We start from the raw sequence: 23,957 nt of genomic DNA, 5'->3' as shown, positions 1-23,957 counted from the left end.
TCATGAAACTGTAGTACAGATTTTCCAACACTTCTATCTAGTGCCCATTGACATTTTTTCCAAACGTTAACATATAAAATTGGTTATTTTTAAAAAATTTTTCTTCCTATTAATTTACTGCAATTCTTGGTTCTCCTACTTGGACCTGGACTGGGTGTCTAGTTTTTTTTGTACAGAAGTAATCTTGGGCCTTGCCTTTACTTTCTCCTTGGTTGCAGCACCTGTTTCTTAGATCTCATGTCATCTTTGCAAGTATAATTTTTTGATTCTTGATTATTTTAAAATGTTTTTATTATTCTCTCAATTGTTAATTTGTCTTGATATTAGAACCTATGTTGAAAAAAATTTGGTTTTTGAAAATACTGTGGCACTTTATATTCTACCTACAATCAAATTTATAAAATATCCTTTAGCCATTTCTTTTCCCATTTTACCTACTTATTTCCACTGTTGTGGTTTATATTTTTCCTTTGTTATTTGTCTTTGAACTTTGTTTTGTAAAGAAGAAAGTAAAAATCAGATAAGGTTCATTGACTTTTATGTTTTACTCAAAACTAAAAGCATTACTAGAAAAATGAAATTTTAAAAAGACATGAAAAATGTAGACTCCAGTTTGTTGCTTTTCAATTCCATATACAAAATTAACTCAGTTCTGTATATTTTCATGAACTACACTTTCAGCAGCATGCAGACTGCCTTCTCTAACTCATTTATTGTTGTATCTCTTTTCTTTCTGAGATCCTTTTCTTGCCTGCTTTTAGAATTTAGAATTTTCATTAGTGGATATGCTGTGGAAAATTCCTAGTTTCATTTGTCAGAAAGTATCTTTGTTTTACTTGAATTCTTAAAAGAAATTTTTGTTGAGTACAAAATTATTATTTTTTGGCATCTTGAAAATAACCTTTCCACTGTCTTTTTGAGAAGTTACCCATTTAATTGTTGTTAAGGACCAATTGATTATGTCTTTTTAAAAATTATTATTGATTAATCTAAATATCTTCTTGTATTTTTCTCCTCTAGGGAATACAGTGAGTAACCTGATTATGATCATACCTCCAATTTTGGGTGCAATTCAGAGTATTAGAGATGGACTGGAAAAGCGGTACATTGGTTCTTATTTAGCACTCACAGGTATGTATAACATTTCATCTGAAAAAAAAAAAAGATATGTAATGTACTGGTGAACTATTTTCCTTTTTCATTTCTAAAAGTAGTTTTCAATATTGTGTTATTACACAACATATCCTGAAACTTCAAAATCAAAACTCCATAAACCTTGCCAATGAATTGAACTACACACTGAATGAACTTTTTTAATTATAAAATATTTCAAGCATACAGAAAATAATTAACATAAACATATCTCTTACCACCCAGCTTTGTCAGATCATAACAGTTTGGAATATTTGTTTCAGATCTTAACTTTTCCTACTTCAAGGGACTACACTAGTGCAGATAAAATTGAAACTTCCTTTGTATTTCTGCCTGATTCCCCCTTAGCTTCCTAACCCCTCCCCCAAGAGCTAACCTTTATCCTGAATTTGATCCTTGTGACATTTTTTGATTCTTATAACTTTCTCAGATGCTTTTATGTATATATGCATACATATGTACTCTTAAAATATATGTAACATTTTAAAAAGTACATATAATATGGTTTTGCATAGTTTCATACTTTTGAAAATAATGCTGTACTTTATCTAATAATAAATAATGCCCTACTTTATCTAACCTTTTGCAATTTATCCTCTTGTCTGTGAGGGAGGGACTATGTTTTAGTCATCTTTGTACCCCCATGGTTCACAGTAAGTGGTGGATGGATGGATGAATCAACTTTACCAGGGCCTAAAGTGTCATGTTCTTACATCATCATAATAAAGGAAAAACAAAACAAAACAAAAACAGTGAAGGAAGTGGATTCTAGTTTATTTTTTTTTTAATTTAACACTCTAAACATTTGTTTTATATAATGCTAAACACAACTTCTTTTGTTTTAGCTCACTTGGGGTATTATTTATACAAGGACAGAAAGGACTTCCAGTTATCACAATTATAAACTAGTATATCATGTGAGATTATACCATAATTAATCTATGATTCTGTTATTCATATACATGGAGTTTTAAGAAAGGAACTTGAATTATCTCAAAAAGAAGACACCCGTGAACTTAGGCCTTAACTTTGTATCCTGGGTTGTTTTTAAAATGTTTATAAAATACAATCAGATCAGAATATTAAAAACTTCAGTAGTCTGACCAAAGGGAGCTGTCTTAAAATAAAAACTTTTAAGTCACCCAAAACCTTTACTCTGTACATAAAATGGACAGGAAAAAAATTAATTTTCATACAAAATTACTCTAAAAGGAAAACAGAATCACAATATTTTGGCCAATGTAAGTTCTTTCCACAACTAACTGTGAAACAGAAGAAAACCATAACATATTCCTCCTAATTGAATTAAATAGCCTCAAGCAAATAAATGAATAAAAAATTTAAAAGGTAGACCTGCAAAATGATAGAATGAAAAAGGTTGCCCACTTCCATCTCCTATAACACCAAGAAGTCTGCATCCACCCACAGACAAAAGTTGCTTTGTAAAAGACTCAGGATTTAAGTAGGAGACTTGAATGGGATCCTGGTGGAGAGTCTTTTGAGAATGAAGACCCAAACCCAGGCAGCAGATATACTAATATTGCTCTTGAGTTCAAACCTAGAAAGAGCCCTGTTCCCCTAAAGGCTTGATTAATCCTTGGGCCCACAATCAATACCATCTGCCAAAGGGTCCAGGAAGAACCATAAATTTCTAGTGCCTTAGCAGAGAGGTTCAGTTACCTGCTGACATTGGTTTTGGCAGCTACCCTGTTGCTTGGCTCCAATTCCCCTCAATTGTGGTCCTAACTTAGGACTACTCACACAAGAATATAGAGGGAGACTTGCTCATCTTTAACAGTCCATCAGCTACCCATCTGTCAGAACCTCTGTGACATGCTTGCTAGCCTCCATCTCACAACAGATACTGAGATAGCCTGCTCTTAGCTCTGGTCTCTCTCATTGCAGTCAGGAAAATAGCTTGTCTCTGTTAGGAACTGCTGGGAGATGCATGCCTATGTGCTCCATTAGGATGGGCTTACCATCCTCTGTCCCACAGCAAATCCTGATTGGTCCAATTTTAGCTCAAGTCCCTATTGCCATAGTTGGGCATCTGTCACACCTATGTGAGGAATCAGTCACAGGCTTACAGAATCCAAATCAGAATGCCTAGAACTTTTCGACAGATTTAGTGAAGAAGGATGATGACAAAGCCAGACTATGAAGATTGAAGTAAACCCTTAATTCTTCAGTTTGGAAACATTCAAAAGCATTAAAAACAAGCAGGAGACTATTACTCATCAAATAGAATAAGGTGTCAGTGACTGACCCTAGTAAGATTGAGATATGCAACCTGTCAAACAAAGAATTCAAAAGAGCTTACTACAACAAAGTTCAATAGACTTCATGAAAACACAGAAATAATTCAGAAATTTATCAGAGAAGTTTAACAGAGATTGAAATAGTATTTTAAAAATTCAAACACATCCTGGAGTTGAGAAATACAATGAATGAAATGAAAAATGTAATAGAGCACTTCATCAGGATGACTCATCAAGCAGAAGAAAGAATCTGTGGACCCAAGGACAGGTTATTAGAGTATATACAGTCAGAGTAGAAAACAATAAAAAAAGAAGGAAGAAATCTAAAGGGATTTAATGGAATAACATCAAGAGTAAATATATGGGTCATTGGAATTTAAAAAGCAATAGAGAAAAATAAAGGGATAGAAAGTTTATTTAAAGAAATGATAGCATAAAATTCTCAAAACTGATGAAGGATATGTCTTTCCAGTACAGGAAAGTGAAAAGTCACTAATCAGGTTAAATCCAAATAAGAATTCATCAAGAATCATTATAATCATATTATTAAAGATCAAAGCCAAAGAAGGATCCTGAAAGCAGCAAGAGAAAAAAAAAAAAGCAAATAACATAAAAAAGGACTCTCAGCACACCTAGCTTCAGAATTCTCAGTTGAACCCATATAGGCTGGAAGAAAGTAGACTAATATATTCAAAGTAGTAAAAGAAAAAAACCTGCCAAGAATATTGTACCCAGCAAACCTGTCCTTAAGAAATGAAGGAGAGGGCTAGGGTTATAGCTCAATGGTAGAGCAGTTTCCTAGCATGTGTGAGGCACTGGGTTTAATCCTTAGTACCACATAAAAAGATAAATAAATAAAATAAAGGTATTATGTCCATCTATAACTAAAAATATATTTTTAAAAAAGAAATGAAGGAGAGAGAAAGACTTCCAGACAAATAAAAGCTGAGGAATTTTCACTTCTAGGCCCACTTTGCAAGAAATGCTGAAAGGGTTTTCCAAGTTGATATAAAAGAATATCAATGAGTAACATGAAATTATCTGAAGGCATATAACTCACATTAAATACTAAGTATGGAATCAAATGCAGAGTGCTCTAAAGTAATGAATGGTGGGATATAAACACATCTTTAGAATGAAGGGTAAAAGACAAAACCATTAAAATAGTAGTAACTAATAGTTATATACATTATAAAATTATGTAATTATGACATCATAAATTTAAATTATGTCAAGGAAAGGAGTTAAAGTATAAAGATTATTTTGGTTTTATGTTATCAAACTTAAGTTTTTATTTACTTAATATAAATATATAACTACAGAGTATTCTTGGTAAACCTCATGGTAACCACAAAACAAAAACCTATAATTGAAAAAAGCAAGGTATAAAAACATAATACTAGAGAAAAATCACTTAACTACAGAGGAAGACAGTAAGAGAGGAAGACAGGACATACCAAACAACTATAAAACATAACAATATGCCATAGTAAGCCCTTACCTATCAATAATTACCTTGAATGTAAATGGATTAAATTCTCTAATTAAAGGACATAGAGAGTGGCTGAATGGATTGAAAAAACAAAACTCAACTGTATGCTGCCTTCAAGAGACTCACCTCACCTATGACTTTCTTTGATTCAAAATCTATATGTGTGTGGAAAGAAAAGATTAATTAGACACAGCAGCACATGCTTGTAATCCCAGCTCTTTGGGAGGTCAAAGCTGGAGGATCTGAAGTTGAAGGCCAGTCTGGACAACTTAGTGAGACTCTGTCTCACAAAAAAAAAAAAAAAAAAAAAAAAAAGTACTGGGGATATAGCTCAGTGATAGAGCATCCTGGGTTCAATCCGCAGTATTACAAAAAAAAAAAAAAAAAGAAAAAAGAAAAGGTTGACAGATTGAATAACACAGAGAATAAAAATGAAGAGATGCAAAGTGATATTCTATCCAAATGGAAACCAAAAGGGAGTTTCAGCTATATAGGATCAGCTATACTAATGTCATATAAAATAGACTTTCCTGCAAAAATTGTAAAAAGAGACAAAGTTGGTAATTATATAATTATAAAGGGGTCAATTCAGAAAGTGTATAGAAGATTTGTAAATATATATATCCACATTAAAGCAAATGTTGTACATCTAAAGGGAGACATAAACTACAATTCAATAATAGGAGGAGGCTTCAACACCCTACTTACAGCAAGGGACAGATAATCTAGACAAAAATCAACAAAAAATTAGCAGATTTAAACTGTGCTCTAGACCAAGTAGACCTAACAGACATTTACAGAACATTCCCCACAACAGATAGCCAATATACATTTGTCTCAACAACATATGGAACATTCTCCGTGATAGATTATGTCAAGTCACAAAGCTAAGCCTTAACAATTAGAAGATTTAAATAATTTCAACTACCTTTTCTGATTAGAAAGATAGAAAACTAGAATTAGTAAATGGAATAACTTCAAAAACTACAAATACATAGAAACTAAAGAACATGCTCCTGAACAACCAATGAGTTAATAAATTAGAAGGGAAATTTAAATTTTCTTGAAATGAATGAAATTTTTGGAAACACAATATACCAAAACTTGTGAGATACAAGAAAGCAGTTCAAAGAAGGAAGTTTATAGTTGTAAATGTCTACATCAAAAAGGAAAGATAATTGCAAATAAACAACTTTCAGCAAAGAAGAAGAAAAACAAGAACAAACTGAAAGTAATAAAAGGAAGAAAATAATAAATATCAAAGCAGAAATAAATAGAGTATAAAAAATAGAAAAGATCAATGAAATGAATGATTGGCTTTTTGGAGAGATTAAAAAAGACTCAAAATCAGAAATGAAAAATAATCTATTATAGCTGATGCCACAAGGTTACAAGCGGCATGAAGGATTATTGTAAACAGTTATATGGCAACAAATTGGATAAGCTAGAAGAAATATATAAATTCCTGGATACAATCAGCTTACCAAGTATTGATAAAAATACCATCTCCAGTCACTGGGGTAAAGATGATGTTTTAATAATTGATGATGGAAAAAAGAATGTGTACCTTACATAATCCCAAGAATAAATTCGTAATTGATTAGAAACCTAAATGTAGAAACTAAAATATTTTATGTACTAAAAGAAAATACATGTGATATGTTTATATATCCAGTGTTTGGGGAAAGACTTTCTATGATTCAAAATCTATATGTGGATGTAAAGAAAAAATTACTAGGCACAACAACACATGCCTGTAATCCCAGCTCCTTGGGAGGCCAAAGCGGGAGGATCTGAAATTGAAGGCCAGTCTGAACAACTTAGTGAGACTCTGTCTCACAATAAAAAAAAAGAAAAAAAAAAAAAAGAAAGAAAAGTACTGGGGATATAGCTCAGTGATAGAGCTTCCTGGGTTCAATCCCCAGTATTACAAAATAAAAGGTTTCCAGACTGAATTATATAAAAATAGAAACTTTTGCATGATAAAAAAATGTCATAAGCAAACTTAAAAGTAAAAGGCCAAATGGTGAAAGTGTCTGGAACATACCACAATAAAAGATCTAATATTCTTAATATAAAATAATTTTAAAATATTGAATATAAAAAGGACCAAATATCCAGTAGGAAAAAAAATGGTCAAAGACAGAAAATTCTCCAAGAGAGATAAAAAAGTCACAAGTACAAGGCAAAATATTTAGTGTACTCATAATAAGAGAATTTCAAATGAAAAGTACACTGACACATATTATTTATCATTTATCAAATTAGCAGAAAGTCAAACACTTAACAAATCCTATTTTAACAAGGCAATGAGAGAATTTAGCATTCTTCATATATTACCAGTGAGAATGCAAAATTTTTTGTGGGTGAATTTGGCAATATTTAACAAAACTATATATGCATTTATCCTTGACAAAGTAGTTTTTTTTTCCACATAACTTTAGACATAGCATTCTCATTACATATCCCCAGTGTCTACACAATAGAAAATTCAGTTTTCTTGAACCTCACTTTGCTAAGTTTACTTACTACATGTTTATTGGTAGTAATATAGGTATAACAATTCTGAAGCTGCTATTATATGCATTTTTGAACAGCACATGAAATCTCTATTGATATTGTTAGGAGCTAGGGTTCTCACTGTGAAGGAGAAATATTTGGGAGGGAATAGGCAAAGAACTTTGTGGTAATGGGCTGGAATGAGAAGTATCAACCATAATTTCTTCAAACTATTTCAAATGTTCTATCTTTGGATAGAGTCTGTGACCCTTTGATAGCAATGTACATACCTAATGCCCAGGTCTTGTATATAAAACTCTTTCCTCACTAAAAGAAATGAAAACTCTTTTGAGAAGTAGCTAATCTCTGGGCTGAAGCAGGAAAAGTACAAAATGAGTCTGGAGCATCTTGTCATATAGAAAGTAAGAAAGTGCTTAAAAAAATAAGGGGGAAGCCAGGCGTGGTGGTACATACCTGTGATCCCAGCAGCTTGGGAGGCTGAGACAGGAGAATCACGAGTTCAAAGCCAGCCTCAGCAATTTATTGAGGCGCCAAACAACTCAGTGAGATTCTGTCTCTAAATAAAATACAAAATAGGGTTGGGGATTGGTTGAGTGCCCCTCAGTTCAATCCCTAGTACCCCCCACACACAAAAAAAAAAAGAAGAAGAAGAAGAAATCTTCCGAATTTGATCATTGCACTGTGATCATGTAAGAGATCGTCCCTAGTTAGGGAATATAGTCATCCATCAGTCCATGGGGGATTGGTCCCAGGCTTTCCCCTCAGATACTTAAGTGATTTAAGTGGCTACTTAAGTGACTTGAATAGTGATGTAGTATTTGCATATAACATATGCATATCTCCCATGTACCTTAAATATCTCTAGATTACTTATGATACCTAATATATGAGTAGCTATTATACTGTGTTGTTTAGGGAATAATGATGGGACAAAAATCATCTGCAAATGTTCAGTTGAGGTAAAAATTTTTTCCCAAATTCGATCTGTGGTGGTTCAAATCCACAAACGCAGAACCCACGGACACAGAGGGCTGACTGTACGTATGGAAGTATTTAAGGGAAAGGATCATGGTCTCTCAAATGGTACATCAAAATAACAATAAGTGCTTATTTGTTCTATTTTATTTGCCAATATACATTTTTATATATATGGAGGGAAAGAAAAGATGGCAATGCCTATACTCCAGCTACTTGGGAGGCTAAGGCCAGAGAATCACAAATATTTTGGTTTAAAGTGAAAAATTAAAAGAGATGGGGAAGTAGTTGAGGTTGAGCATCCCTGGGTTTAATCCCCAGTACTAGGGGAAAAAAAGAAAAGAAAAGAAAATATGACAAAATTGAAATGCATAAATCCAGGTTAAAGGTTATATGGGAGTTCATTGTAGTATTTTTGTAATTTCTGTACTACCTTAAAATATTTTTAAAATAGAAAGTTTAAATTTTAAAAAAGAGTTAGAAAAGATAGCCTCTTCAACAGATGGTACTGGAAAAACTGAAAATCCAAATGCAACAAAATATGAAACCCCTATCTCTCACCATGCACAAAACTCAAAGTGGATAAGGATCTAGGAATAAAACCAGAGACCCTGCATTTAACAGAACAAAAAGTAGGCCCTGATCTCCATCATGTCAGATTATGCCCCAGCTTCCTTAATAAGACTCCTTTAGGGCAAGAATCAAGGGACTCCTAGAGGGCAAGAATCAAGAATCAAGGGCTGTGGTTGTGGCTCAGCATGAGCATTTGCCTAGCATGCGTGAGGCAATGGGTTCGATCCTCAGCACCAAATAAAAATAAAATGAAGATATTGTGTCCACCTAAAACTAAAATAAATAAATAAATAAATATTTTTTAAAAATTAAGAATCAATAAATGGGATGGATTCAAACTAAAAAGTTTCTTCTCAGCAAAAGAAACAATCTGTGAGGTGAATAGAGAACCTACTTCTTGGGAGCAAATTTTTTTTTTTTAATTTTTATTTTTTTTTCATCTTTCATACATTTGATTCATGTGAGTTATGCTTTTCCATTTTTACCCCAAATACAAATTGCAGAATCACATCAGTTATACATTCACAATGTTTACATAATGCCATATTAGTGACTGTTGTATTCTGCTGTCTTTCCTATCCCCTACTATCCCCCCTCCTCTCCCCTCCCATCTTCCCTCTCTACTTCATCTGTTGTTGTTCCATTCTCTCCCTCCCCCCCCTTTCCCCTCACAACCTCATATATGTGATTTCGTATAACGATGTGGTTTTCCTTTCTTTTCCATGCAATTTCCCTTCCCTCTCCCTTTCCCTCTCTTCATTCGTCTCAGTTTAATGTTAATCTTTTTCTCATGCTCTTTCCCCCTGTTCAGTTCTTAGTTGCTCTCCTTAAATCAAAGAAGACATTTGGCATTTGTTTTTTAAGGATTGGCTAGCTTCACTTAGCATAATCTGCTCTAATGCCATCCATTTTCCTGCAAATTCCATGATTTTGTCATTTTTTAGTGCTGCATAATACTCCATTGTGTATAGATGCCACATTTTTTTTATCCATTCATCTATTGAAGGGCATCTAGGTTGGTTCCACAATCTAGCTATTGTGAATTGTGCTGCTATGATCATTGATGTGGCAGTATCCCTATAGTATGGTCTTTTAAGGTCGTCAGGGAATAGTCCGAGGAGGGCGATAGCTGGGTCGAATGGTGGTTCCATTCCCAGCTTTCCCAGGAGTCTCCATACTGCTTTCCATACTGGCCGCACCAATTTGTAGTCCCACCAGCAATGTATAAGAGTACCCTTTTCCCCACATCCTCACCAGCACTTATTGTTATTTGACTTCCTAATGGCTGCCAGTCTTACTGGAGTGAGATGGTATCTTAGGGTGGTTTTGATTTGCATTTCTCTGACTGCTAGAGATGGTGAGCATTTTTTCATGTACTTATTGATTGACTGTATGTCCTCTTCTGAGAAGTGTCTGTTCAGGTCCTTGGCCCATTTGTTGATTGGGTTATTTGTTATCTTATTGTTTAATTTTTTGAGTTCTTTGTATATTCTGGAAATTAGGGCTCTATCCGAAGTGTGGGGAATAAAGATTTGTTCCCAGGATGTAGGTTCCCTATTTACTTCTCTTATTGTTTCTCTTGCTGAGAAAAAACTTTTTAGTTTAAGTAAGTCCCATTTGTTTATTCTTGTTATTAACTCTTGGGCTATGGGTGTCCTATTAAGGAATTTGTAGCCTGACCCCACAATATGTAGATCGGAGCCAACTTTTTCTTCTATCAGGTGCAGGGTCTCTGCTTTGATATCAAGCTCCTTGATCCATTTTGAGTTAACTTTTGTGCATGGCGAGAGAAAGGGATTCAGTTTCATTTTGTTGCATATGGATTTCCAATTTTCCCAGCACCATTTGTTGAAGATGCTATCCTTCCTCCATTGCATGTTTTTAGCCCCTTTATCAAATATAAGAAAGTTGTAATTTTGTGGATTGGTCACTGTGTCCTCTATTCTGTACCACTGATCCACCTGCCTGTTTTGGTACCAGTACCACGCTGTTTTTGTTACTATTGCTCTGTAGTACAGTTTGAACTCTGGTATCGATATACCTCCAGATTCACACTTCCTGCTTAGAATTGTTTTTGCTATTCTGGGTCTTTTGTTATTCCATATGAATTTCATGATTGCTTTATCTATTTCTACAAGAAATGCCATTGGGATTTTGATTGGCATCGCATTAAACCTGTAGAGAACTTTGGGTAATATCGCCATTTTGATAATGTTAGTTCTGCCTATCCATGAACAGGGTACATTTTTCCATCTTCTAAGATCTTCTTCTATCTCTCTCTTTAGGGTTCTATAGTTTTCATTGTATAAATCTTTCACCTCTTTTGTTAGGTTGATTCCCAAGTATTTTATTTTTTTTGAGGCTATTGTGAATGGAATGGTTTTCCTCATATCCATTTCAGAAGTTTTGTTGCTGATATACAGGAATGCCTTTGATTTATGCGTGTTGATTTTATATCCTGCCACTTTGCTGAATTCATTTATTAACTCTAGCAGTTTCTTTGTAGACCCTTTTGGGTCTGTTAAGTATATTATCATGTCATCCGCAAATAGCGATAATTTAAGTTCTTCTTTTCCTATTTTTATGCCTTTAATTTCTTTTGTCTGTCTGATTGCTCTGGCTAGTATTTCAAGAACTAAATTGAATAGAAGTGGTGAGAGAGGGCATCCCTGTCTAGTTCCAGATTTTAGAGGGAATGCCTTCAGTTTTTCTCCATTTAGAATGATGTTAGCCTAAGGCTTAGCATATATAGCTTTTACAATGTTGAGGTAAGTTCCTGTTATCCCTATTTTTTCTAGTGTTTTGAACATAAAGGGATGCTGTACTTTGTCAAATGCTTTTTCTGCATCTATTGAGATGATCATATGGTTCTTATCCTTAAGTCTATTGATGTGGTGAATAACATTTATTGATTTCCGTATATTGAACCAGCCTTGCATCCCAGGGATGAATCCTACTTGATCATGGTGTACAATTTTTTTGATGTGCTTTTGCATTTGATTCGCCAGGATTTTATTGAGAATTTTTGCATCTAAGTTCATTAGAGATATTGGTCTATAGTTTTCTTTCTTTGAAGTGTCTTTGTCTGGTTTTGGGATCAGGGTTATGTTGGCCTCATAGAATGAATTTGGAAGAGCTCCTTCTTTTTCTATTTCTTGAAATAGCTTGAAAAGTATTGGAATTAATTCTTCTTTGAAGGTTTTGTAGAACTCTGCTGTATACCCATCCGGTCCGGGCTTTTCTTAGTTGGTAGTCTTTTGATGGCCTCTTCAATTTCTTCTTTTGTTATTGGTCTGTTTAAATTGTGAGTGTCTTTCTGACTCAATCTGGGCAGATCATATGACTTAAGAAATTTATCGATGCCTTCACTATCTTCTATTTTATTGGAATATAGGGTTTCAAAATACTTTTTAATTATCTTCTGTATTTCTGTAGTGTCTGTTGTGATATTGCCTTTTTCATCCCGTCTGTTAGTAATTTGCGTTCTCTCTTCTTCTCTTCGTTAGCATGGCTAAGGGTCTGTCGATCTTATTTATTTTTTCAAAGAACCAACTTTTAGTTTTATCAATTTTTTCAATGTTTTTTTTTGTTTCAATTTCCTTGATTTCCGCTCTGATTTTAATTATTTCTTGTCTTCTGCTATATTTGCTGTTGTTTTGTTCTTCCTTTTCTAAGGTTTTAAGATGTAGTGTGAGTTCATTTATTTGTTGGTTTTTTTTTTTTTGAGGAATGAACTCCAGGAAATGAATTTCCCTCTTAAAACTGCTTTCATTGTGTCTCATAGATTCCGGTATGTTGTGTCTGTATTGTCGTTTATCTCTAGGAATTTTTTGATTTCCTCCTTTATATCTTCTGTAACCCATTGATCATTCAGTAACATATTGTTCATTTTCCAGGTGATGCAGGATTTTTCCTTCCTTCTTTTATCATTGATTTCCAGTTTCATTCCATTATGGTCAGATATGGTGCATGGTATTATCTCCACACCTTTATATTTACTGAGAGTCGCCCTACGGCATAATATATGGTCTATCTTTGAGTAGGATCCATGTGCTGCTGAGAAGAATGTGTATCCACTTGATGACGGTTGATAAATTCTATATATGTTGGTTAAGTCTAGGTTATTGATTGTGTTATTGAGTTTTATAGCTTCTTTGTTCAGCTTTTGTCTAGAGGATCTATCCAATGGCGAGAGTGGTGTGTTGAAGTCCCCCATAATAATTGTGTTGTGGTCTATTTGACTCTTGAACTTGAGGAGAGTTTGTTTTATGAACGTTGCAGCACCATTGTTTGGTGCATACATATTGATAATTGTTATGTCTTGATGGTGGATGGTTCCTTTTAACAGTATATAGTGTCCTTCTTTATCCCTTTTGATTACCTTAGGTTTGAAGTTGACTTTATTTGATATGAGAATGGCCACTCCTGCTTGCTTCCGATGGCCGTGTGAGTGGTATGATTTTTCCCACACTTTCACCTTCAGTCTGCGTATGTCTTTTCCTATCATGTGAGTCTCCTGAAGGCAGCATATTGTTGGATTTGTTTTTTTAATCCAGGTTACTAGCCTATGTCTCTTGATTGGTGAATTTAAGCCATTAACATTTAAGGTTACAATTGAAATATGGTTTGTACTTCCAGTCATGTTTATTTATTTATTTATTTTAGATTGGTTAGTTTTCCCTCTTTGGTTATTTTTCTCCCCCTTTACTGAGATACCTCCCACTGTTAATTTTGGGCGCTATTTTTCAATTCCTCTTCTTGTAATATTTTGCTCAACATACTTTGCAGTGCTGGTTTTCTAGCTGCGAATTCTTTTAGCTTTTGTTTATCGTGAAATATTTTAATTTCATTGTCAAATCTGAAGCTTAGTTTTGCTGGATACAGGATTCTTGGTTGGAATCCATTATTTTTCAGTGTTTGAAATACATTGTTCCAGGATCTTCTCGCTTTCAAAGTCTGTGATGAAAAATCAGTCGTTAACCTAATTGGTTTACCCCTAAATGTAATCTGCCTCCTTTCTCTCGTAGCTTTTAGTATTCTCTCCTTGTCCTGTATGTTAGCTATCTTCATAATTATGTGTCTTGGAGTTGGTCTATTATGGTTTTGGATGTTTGCGGTCCTGTAAGCTTCCAGGATTTGGCAATCCATTCCATCTTTCATCTCCGGGAAGTTTTCTAGTATTATTTCATTTAATAAGCTATCCATTCCTTTGTATTGATTCTCTGTGCCTTCTTCTATCCCAATGACTCTCAGATGAGGTCTTTTGATGAGGTCCCATATCTCTTGGATAGATTGCTCGTGAGATTTCAGCATCTTTTCTGTCTTGACTATATTCTTTTCAATTTGATAAACTTTGTCTTCATTATCTGATGTTCTGACTTCTACTTGATCCAGTCTGTTTGTAATATTCTCATTAGCGCTTTTAATCTGATTTACGGTTTCTTGCATTTCTATGATTGCAGCTTGATTTTTTTTTAACACCTCTATCTCCTGATAAAGCTCATTCTTTGCGGATTGAATTTGTGTGGTTAGTTCCTCTTCCAAATATACTTTCAATGCTTGGATTTGCTGTCTCATGTCTTCTCTAATATTCCGTTCCATCTGAATTAGGTATGCCTTGATTTCTTTCCCTGTCCATGTTTCTGATTCTTCTAGGCCCTCCTGTAAATTTAGGTTGTCCTCTATTGTTTGTAACCCTTTTTTTCCTTGTTTTTTCATATTGTTCACGTTGCTTTCCAGCTCTGTTTGACTGCTTAGTAACTGCTTTCTCCTATACATTTGTTTTGGCTTTGTATATCTCTGTTGTCTCTCTTTTGTGGTGGGAGATTATGCCTAGAAATGTTGGGCTTTGTTGTACTTTACAGCTGATTCATTCAATTCATATAAGGCTTCTGGGTTCTGTATGCATATAATGTTTTGCTGTTTGTTCTTAGGACTGGACTATATGTTTAGGTTGGGTGCTCTGGTGGTACGATGGTTAGTATGTCTTGGCTACTTTAGAAGATTGCTCCACTGAAGGTGGATACTACCAGGCAATTGGATCAGGGTGCTGATAGTAGCTAGGTATTTATGAGTCTTATAGACAGCCTCGAGACATTCACCTATTTGCATTTAGACAATTACACGCAATGGAAGATGTAATGCTTGGGATGAGAGTTGGGGGTTAGGGGAATGAGGGTGCTGTTAAAAAAAGAAAAAAGGTTAGAGGTAGAGATAGATTAGAGGGGAATGAAAAGAACAATAAAACTTGAAATGGGATAGAAAGAGAGAAGGAAAAGGGGAGAAAGGAACAGGGAGAGAAGAAGGAGAGAATAAAATATCGACAACAGCAACAAAACAAAAACAAACAAACAAACAAAAAAAAACACCAAAAAAACAAAAAAATTAAAGTCTTAGAGATCCACCTTCCTCTCTTCCAGTAGGCGGTGCTGTGCCCTCCAAGAGGAGCGTCTGCTCTCTACCAGCCAAGAGCTGTCTCTGTAGGGCGTCTCCTGGGGGTCTCTCAGACTTGTCAGTCCAGAGCCATTTCACTTCTCCAGCTCTTAACCCCCTTCCTCCTGACAGTCTACCAGCCAGGTCCTGTTCCCCAGAAGTGACTCCCCCAAGGTCTAGTTACACTTGCAGCCCCACCCCGTGTCCCTTTTAAGCCCCAGTGCTGTGGTAAACTGGTGGCTAAGACCTCGGGATTTGCCGCTGGTGATATGTGGGGCTGGGGGTCTGGGATCCCCTCTGCTTCCCTAAGGACACGACCCCTGAGAAGTCAATGAAGTTTCCTGGCTGCCTGTATCAGTATGGAAAGTCACGCACCTGCTAAAGTGGATTCTGCTGGGAAGGAATTCCGGCGGCTGAATTCCGATGATGTCACCTCTCTGCTATGGCGGGCCCCAGGCTCCTTGCCGGAGTGTCTGAGGGGAGGGGTGGAACTGGTCTGGCCCGGTTCGCCTCAGCTTCTGGCTTGTGGAGGTTTGGCTAAAGACTTCTTCCTGCCAAGCTGTGTCTCGGCGTCTAGCAGGACCCAGTCACTTTGGCTGCGGGCGGGTGGACGGATCTGCAGCTGTGCCCGCGGTGCGCGGATTGTGGCTGTTAGTTTTGGAATTCCGCATCTCTGGCAGGGTCCCGCTTGTCCGGGTCACACAGACGCTTCAAAAAAATTCTAGTAGTTCCCGGGTGGTCTCTCTTCAGAGGAATTTTGCTAGGAGAATTTCCGTTGGACGAATCCAAGAGTTATCCTTGCGATTTTATGTTCCCATCACTGGGTGTGCCTTAAAAGCACAGCCTCTCTGCCCGCCGCCATGTTGGATCCCCCCGGGAGCAAATTTTTATCCCTCACACATAGATAGAGCACTAATCTCTAGGATATAAAAAGAATTCAAAAAGCTAAACACCAAAAAACCAAATAACCCAATCAACAAATAGGCCAAGGACCTGAACAGACACCTCTTAGAAGATGATATACAATCAATCAACAAATATATGAAAAAACATCATCTCTAGCAATTAGAGAAATGCAAATCAAAACTACTCTAAGATTTCATCTCACTCCAGTCAGAATGGCAGCTATTAAGAATACCAACAACAGTAAGTGTTGGCAAGGATGTAGGGGAAAAGGTACACTCATACAATCCTGGTGGGACTGCAAATTGATATAGCCAATATGGAAAGCGGTCTGGAGATTCCTTGAAAAACTGGTAATGGAACCACCATTTGACCCAGGTATCCCTCTCCTCCATCTATACCCAAAGGACTTAAAAACAGCATACTACAGGGATACAGACACATCAATGTTTATAGCAGCACAATTCACAATAGTTATACTGTGGAACCAACCTAGATGCCCTTCAGTAGATGAATGGATTAAAAAAAGTGTTATATATACACAATGGAATATTACTCAGCAATAAAGTAGAATAAAATCATGGCATTTGCAGGTAAATGGATAGAGTTAGAGAAGATAATACTAAGTGAAGTTAGCCATTCCCAAAAAACCAAATGCAGAATTTTCTTTTTGATATAAGGAGGCTGATTCATAGTGGAATAGGGAGGGGGAACTGTGGAGGAATAGACGAACTCTAGATAGGGAAGAGAGGGGTGGAAGGAGAAGGGGCATGGGGTTAGAAATGATGGTGGAATAAGAAGGACGTCATCATCTAAAGTACATGTATGAAGACACAATTTGGTGTGAATATACTTTGTATATAACCAGAGATATGAACAATTGTGCTCTATATGTGTAATAGGAATTGTAAATGCATTCCACTGTCATATATAAGTTATTGAGACTGACAGTCTTTATAATAGTATACCATGTGATCTTTTGAGCAAGAGGTTTGAAGTAAATAAAGGTAGGAACAGAAGTAGACAGTGATGATAGAAGAATGTTTTTGCTAACTTAACAATTCCTCTATTCTCATCTCCCAGAGTTGGAAAAAATAACAGTTACTTCTAAACCTTATTCTTGCTTTTGTGATTACACTTAATATCACTCTACATAGTACATACTAACTGCTTAACTATTAGGGTTTTGGTTTTTTGGAATTGAGGAATATTTTGCAGAAAGAATTGGGGATTTTGGCTTTGTGGAGAAGTATTTTAGTGACAGACTTTTAGTAAATTTATGAGGACCATTTTGTCCTGGCTTGGTTTCAGATTAATTAAGAATTTATTCATTTAAAAAAATTTTCCAATAAATGTTTACCAAGACACTATTATGTGCTGGGTGTAGTTCTCAAACTATTGGAGCTGATGATGTAGCAAGGGAAACAGACAAATAAGTTTAAAAATGAGTAGGTACTTAAGCAATATACAGCATCAATGCACTCCTCATCAAAATACCAGTGACACTTTTATAGAAAAAGCAATCCTTAAATTCATTTGGAAGAATAAGAGACCCAGAATAGCCAAAGCAGTACTGAGCAAAAATAGCAATGTAGGAGACATCACAACTCCAGATCTCAAATTATATTACAGCGCTATAGTAAGAAAAACAGCATAGTATTGCCATCAAAACAGACATGAAGAGCAATAGAATAGGGGGGAAAAAACAGAGATAATGCCACATACTTACAGCCATCTGATACTTGACAAAGTTGCCAAAAACATAAATTAGAGAAAACTGGATAATCATGTGTAGAAGAATGAGAGTAGATCCCTATCTCTCAAAAAGTAAAATCAAATGGATCAAAGACTTAGGAATTAGACCAGAAATGTTGCAACTACTAGAAGAAAACATAGAGTTAATATTCAGTTCATATTGATGCTGGCACCAACTTCCTTAACAAGAACCTTAAATCTCAAGAAATAAAACCAAGAATTAATAAGTGGGATGCCATCTAGTGCTGCAGTCTGTCTGCAGCAAAATAACGGGGGGTGAGGAGCAATTTGTTTACATTGACACAGCAGGAGTGGGAGCCGTTTATTGTAGGACAGGAGAGGTATATATACATTCCACACAGTTTATCTTAATTAACATAAACCAGATACAGCAGTCAACCAATAAGGAATCTCCACACTTAATGGCTCGCTGCATTACTTCACAAACCACTCCCTCTGGCAGAATGCCAGGTGCCATCTTGACTTGTTTACAGACTCTAACATTTCCCCCTTTTGTTTAATTTAAATAACCACCATAGTGGTTTTTACACAAATACCATAAATAATCTGCTACAAGCAGAAGGGGAGGATACAAAATGTCACAATACCAAGCCAATTGATGGCTCCATGCAAGAAGCCCTTGGAAAAATTATACCAGCAATGACACCGTTAGCAAAGATACTGAGTTACAATTTGTTGTAGATTACAGTTTGTTGTCTCAGTCCAGGTAAAGCAGTGTCTCAATAGATTAACTCACAGTACAGGTAAATCACAGTCCAGGTAAGTTCTGCAGGCAGCTAGCTTAAATCACAGTCCAGGTAAGTTCTGCAGGCAGCTAGCTTGATCCGAAGTCTCGTCCGGTTCTCAGCAACACTGGAAATTCTTCCACCCTCGTCCTCACTGGCACTGGGATGAAGGCAGGAAACCTGGCAATGATGTTAAAGAAAATCCTGTAGTATTCCAGCAGGCGCTAAGAAAACAACCTTCTGAACAATTTAGTACATTATCTCGAGTTTTTTTACATTTGAAATAAGCCTTAATGGTGCTCATTCAGCCTCCAGGTGTGAGAGAACCGTTGTAGTTAACTGGCCTTGGAAATGATCAAACTTCAGGGACATGGGCCGTCTTCCACCTGCAGCGTCCCAGGCAGCCCCAGATGGCCCTGGGGAAAGTCCGGGGAGTGTTCCGGACTCAAACTGCCACCGGGCACAGGGAGCAAGAGCCTGCGAAACTGTGCCTCTGGGTCAGGTTTGGATTTGGGCTCTCACAGTGATGTCCTGCTCCCTGGGTGGGGGGTGGGGAAGAGCCGGCTGCCGCCGCTTGGAAAATTCTTGCTGTGCCATGACCGGCTTGCGCACGTGGCAGCCGCCATGCCAATTCACGCACCCTCCGGTAACAAAAAGTATTCAGTAATAGCCTTTTGCTGCAACTTTTTTCCCTGATAATCCTTCCTCCTCTGAACTTTCTTTTTCTTTCTGACTAGAGTTCCTGGGCTTCAGTCAACACATGCAATAACTATTCTTGGTTCCACTGGGGTGCCTCCTTCCCTTAGTAATTTACTTCTCACCCCTTCCATATTTTCATCACAAAGACAATACAATACACCAAGACAAAACAAGACACAAACATACTGTATCAATCTTCTCCATTTTCTCAAAATGGCCATTTTTCCTCTCGCCCTATCTGCCTAGGGATGAGCAGATTTGCTCCCGTCCTATCTAGGGACGGGCAGCTTTTTTTCATCACTTACCCCCAGTGTCCCAGGGCTCCCCAGACGGGCCACCATCTGCCGCAGTCTGGCTGCAGCAAAATAGCCCGGGGGGGGGGGGGGGGAGAGGGGGGACAGACAAGCAAGTTGGCTACATTGATACAGCAGGAGTGGGAGCCGTTTATTGTAGGATAGGAGGGGTATATATACATTCCACACAGCTTATCTTAATTAACATAAACCAGATACAGCAGTCAACCAATAAGGAATCTCCACACTTAATGGCTCGCTGGCATTACTTCACAAACCACTCCCTCTGGCAAAATGCCAGGTGCCATCTTGACTTGTTTACAGACTCTAACAATCTAGTTTAAAAACTTTTGCACCACAAAGGAAACAATTAAGCATGTGGAGAGAGAGCCTAAGGAATGGGAGAAAAATCTTTGCCAGCTGCTCCTCTGACAAGAGATTAAAATCCAGAATAATAAAGAACTCAAAAAACTTAACACCAAAAAAAGCAAATAACCCAATCAAAAATGGTCCAAAGGCTAAACAGACTTAACCACTGAGCCACTCCACAGCCCTTTTAAAAAATTTTTATTTAGAGACAGGGTCTCAGTAAGTTGCTAAGGCTGACTTTGAACTTGTGATCCTCCTGCGTCAACCTCCCAAGCCACTGGGATTACAGGCGTGCCTAAACAGACTTTTTTTTTTTTTTAAATCAAACAAAAACCATGCATTTAATGAATATCAACATATCAATTTCAGATCCTTAGTCTTGGGAAATGTAACTTAGAATCATATGTAACAGAGATGGTTTAAGCAACATGTTTATTCTACCTAAATTGCCCCTGTCTTCATTTCATAGAAAAAGATGGTAAAATTGTCTTTATTTTTTTCATGCATATTTTTGTGGCTTCACAGAAAGTGTATGTATATTTGTAAATCGTTTTATATTTCATGATTTTAAAACTCCATATAAATGGAAACATATTGTAACACCTTTATTACATTGTACAGTACTGAAAATTTATTTCTTTACAATGCAAAGTTTGTGTCCATTTGTTTCCCTGCTTATAATAGTCTAGCAAAATATTTTATATCCTACTTGCTTGTTAATGGATATTTTAAAAGTCTCCATTTTTCTATTATTGTTAACAATAATGCTTATGAGCATTACAGTACAAATTTCCCTAGTTATGAGATTTTCTCTAGGAAAAGGGTCAGCAATTTTTTTTCTTAAGGGTCTAGATGCTAAATATTTTAGGTTTTCCTGGCTAAGAAGCAACATTAATAATATTATGTAGTATGTGAATAATTTGAAAATGTTAGCTTTTAAAAATGTAAAAGTCTTGCAAATTGGTGCGGCCAATTTGGAAAGCAGTATGGAGATTTCTTGGAAAGCTGGGAATGGAACCACCATTTGACCCAGCTATTCCCCTTCTCGGTTTATTCCCTAAAGACCTAAAAAGAGCATACTACAGGGACACTGCTACATCCATGTTCATAGCAGCACAATTCACAATACCAAGACTGTGGAACCAACCTAGATGCCCTTCAATAGACGAATGGATAAAAAAAAATGTGGCATTTATACACAATGGAGTATTACTCTGCATTAAAAAATGACAAAATCATAGAATTTGCAGGGAAATGGATGGCATTAGAGCAGATTATGCTAAGTGAAGCTAGCCAATCCCTTAAAAACAAATGCCAAATGTCTTCTTTGATATAAGGAGAGTAACTAAGAACAGAGTAGGGAGGAAGAGCATAAGAAGAAGATTAACATTAAACAGGGATGAGAGGTGGGAGGGAAAGGGAGAGAGAAGGGAAATTGCATGGAAATGGAAGGAGACCCTCAGGGGTATACAAAATTACATACAAGAGGAAGTGAGGGGAAAGGGGGAAAAATATAAGGGGGAGAAATGAATTACAGTAGAGGGGGTAGAGAGAGAAGAGGGGAGGGGGGAGGGGGGTAGTAGAGGATAGGAAAGGCAGCAGAATACAACAGACACTAATATGGCAATATGTAAATCAATGGATGTGTAACTGATGTGATTCTGCAATCTGTATACGGGGTAAAAATGGGAGTTCATATCCCACTTGAATCAAAGTGTGAAATATGATATATCAAGAACTATGTAATGTTTTGAACAACCAACAATAAAAATTAATAAAAAAAAATGTAAAAGTCTTTCTTAGCTCAAAGGCCATGAACCAACCAGATTAGACCCAAGGGCCATAGTTAATGCCCTCTTAAACAGACATTTCTTAAAAGAAGAAACAATGGCCAACAAATATATGAAAATATGTTCAACATCTCTTAGCAATAAGGGAAATGCAAATCAAAAACACTCTTAATATTTTATATCTTATCAATATTCATAGATGCCCTTCAATAGATAAATGGATAAAGAAACTGTGGTATATATACACAATGGAATGTTACTCAGCATTAAAAGAGAACATTTGCTTATAAATGGATGGAATTGGAGAATATCATGTTAAGCAAATTAAGCCAATTCCAAAAAACCGAAGTCCGAATGTTCCCCCTGATATGTGGATGCTGATCCATAAAGGGGGTGGGAGGAATGAGAAAAATGGAGGAACTTTGGGCAAAGGGAAAGGAGGGTTAGGGAGAGTGCTTGGGGGCAGGAAAGATGGTGGAAAAGATGGACATCATTCTGCTAGGTACATGTATGACTGTACATATCGACATTATATCATGTTCAACTAGAGAAATGAAAAGTTGTGCTGCTATTGTGTACAATGAATCAAAATGCATTATGCTGTCATATATACCTAATTAAAATAAATAATAAGGGCTAGGGTTGTGGCTCAGAGGTAGAGCTCTAACATGCATGAGGCACCAGACTTGATCCCTCAGCACCACATAAAAATAAAAAAAATAAATATAGTGTCCACCTATAACTAAAATATATTTAAAAAATAATAAAAAAGATTTTATCTTACTCCAGTCAATTCTACAGTTATCAAGAACATAAATAATAATAAATACTAGTGAGAATGTGGGGGGAAAGTGAACACTCATGCATTGTTGATGGGACTACAGATTAGTACAAACACTCTAAAAGTAGTATGGATATTCCTCAAAAAACTTGAAATGGAACCACCATATGACCCAGCTATCCCAATCCTGGATATTTTCCCAAAGCTCTAAAATCAACATATTACAGTGACAAAGCCACATCAATGTTTATAGCAGCACAATTGACAACAGCTAAATTATGGAAGCAACCCAGATGTCTATCAATAGATAAATGGATTAATTGTGGCATTTATGTGTATAATGGAGTTCTACTCAGCTATTAAAAAGAATGAAATTGTGGCATTTGCCATTAAATGGATGAAAATTGAGAATATCATGCTAAGGGAAATTAGCCAAATTCAGAAACTCAAAGGTTGAATGTCTTCTCTCATATGTGGAAGCTAGAGTAAAATAAAGGAAAGGAGGAGGGAAGGATAAGATCATGTAAAGAACCAATCAAATACAAATTAATAGTCTAGTAGAGTAGAGGAAAGAGAGGGAGGGGAGCACCTGAGAAAAAGGAATAATTATGAACTGAAATCAATCTCCAGGCATGTCTGAGTTTGTCAGAATGAACCCAACTATTATCTGTGTATAACCATTAAGATCTAATAAGAAAAAGATAAAATTAGGTCAATTAAAAACAAAGACAAGGTCCTTGTCCCTAGAGAGTTTAATGTTAAAGTGATGGGAGATTAATGCAAATAAATAAGCAAAAACAACAAAATCTAGTTATGCAGTTATCTAAATGAATAGGTAATGAGTAACAAGAAATAAGTTATAAAACAATCACAACATCAACAGTGAGTAGGAAAAAAAGTCTAAAAAGTTTTTATTTCTTTATCTGAAATAGAAAGTTCAAGAAGGAAAAATGTCAGTGATGCAAAGTCATTCTACTAAGAAGAGGACCATTGGAAAGTCTTTACATAGAGCAGCCTTAATTGAATTCATGTGATCATACCTGTCACTGCCTGACTAGATCAGCATCCTCTGGAAGGATCTTAATATATTATATTTCCTATCAAGGAGAAATTGAGTGGATGCTTTAGAATACTGCATACTGGACTAATATTTTTTTTAAATCTTAGCAATTATACTTAGTAATGAAACAGTCAATAAAACAGAAAATCAAGGAATTTG

The 23,957-nt window shown here is 36.1% G+C and overlaps 1 protein-coding gene across 4 annotated transcripts in view; it reads left to right on the top strand.

Annotated features, from left to right (window-relative positions):
* The window catches only part of Acer3 (alkaline ceramidase 3), a 201,961-nt gene that overhangs the window by 77,046 nt on the left and 100,958 nt on the right, over nt 1–23,957 (top strand). For all 4 annotated transcript variants that reach the window (XM_076846599.2, XM_076846601.2, XM_076846597.2 and 1 more), the window contains exon 2: nt 1,021–1,131. In XM_076846599.2, the coding sequence (XP_076702714.1) occupies nt 1,021–1,131 (111 nt within the window). The remainder of the gene's footprint in view (nt 1–1,020; nt 1,132–23,957) is intronic.

Source organism: Callospermophilus lateralis, chromosome 2 (genome assembly GCF_048772815.1).
Source record: "Callospermophilus lateralis isolate mCalLat2 chromosome 2, mCalLat2.hap1, whole genome shotgun sequence".
Classification (NCBI taxonomy): Eukaryota; Metazoa; Chordata; class Mammalia; order Rodentia; family Sciuridae; genus Callospermophilus; species Callospermophilus lateralis.
This window is presented reverse-complemented; position numbering and strand designations above follow the sequence as displayed.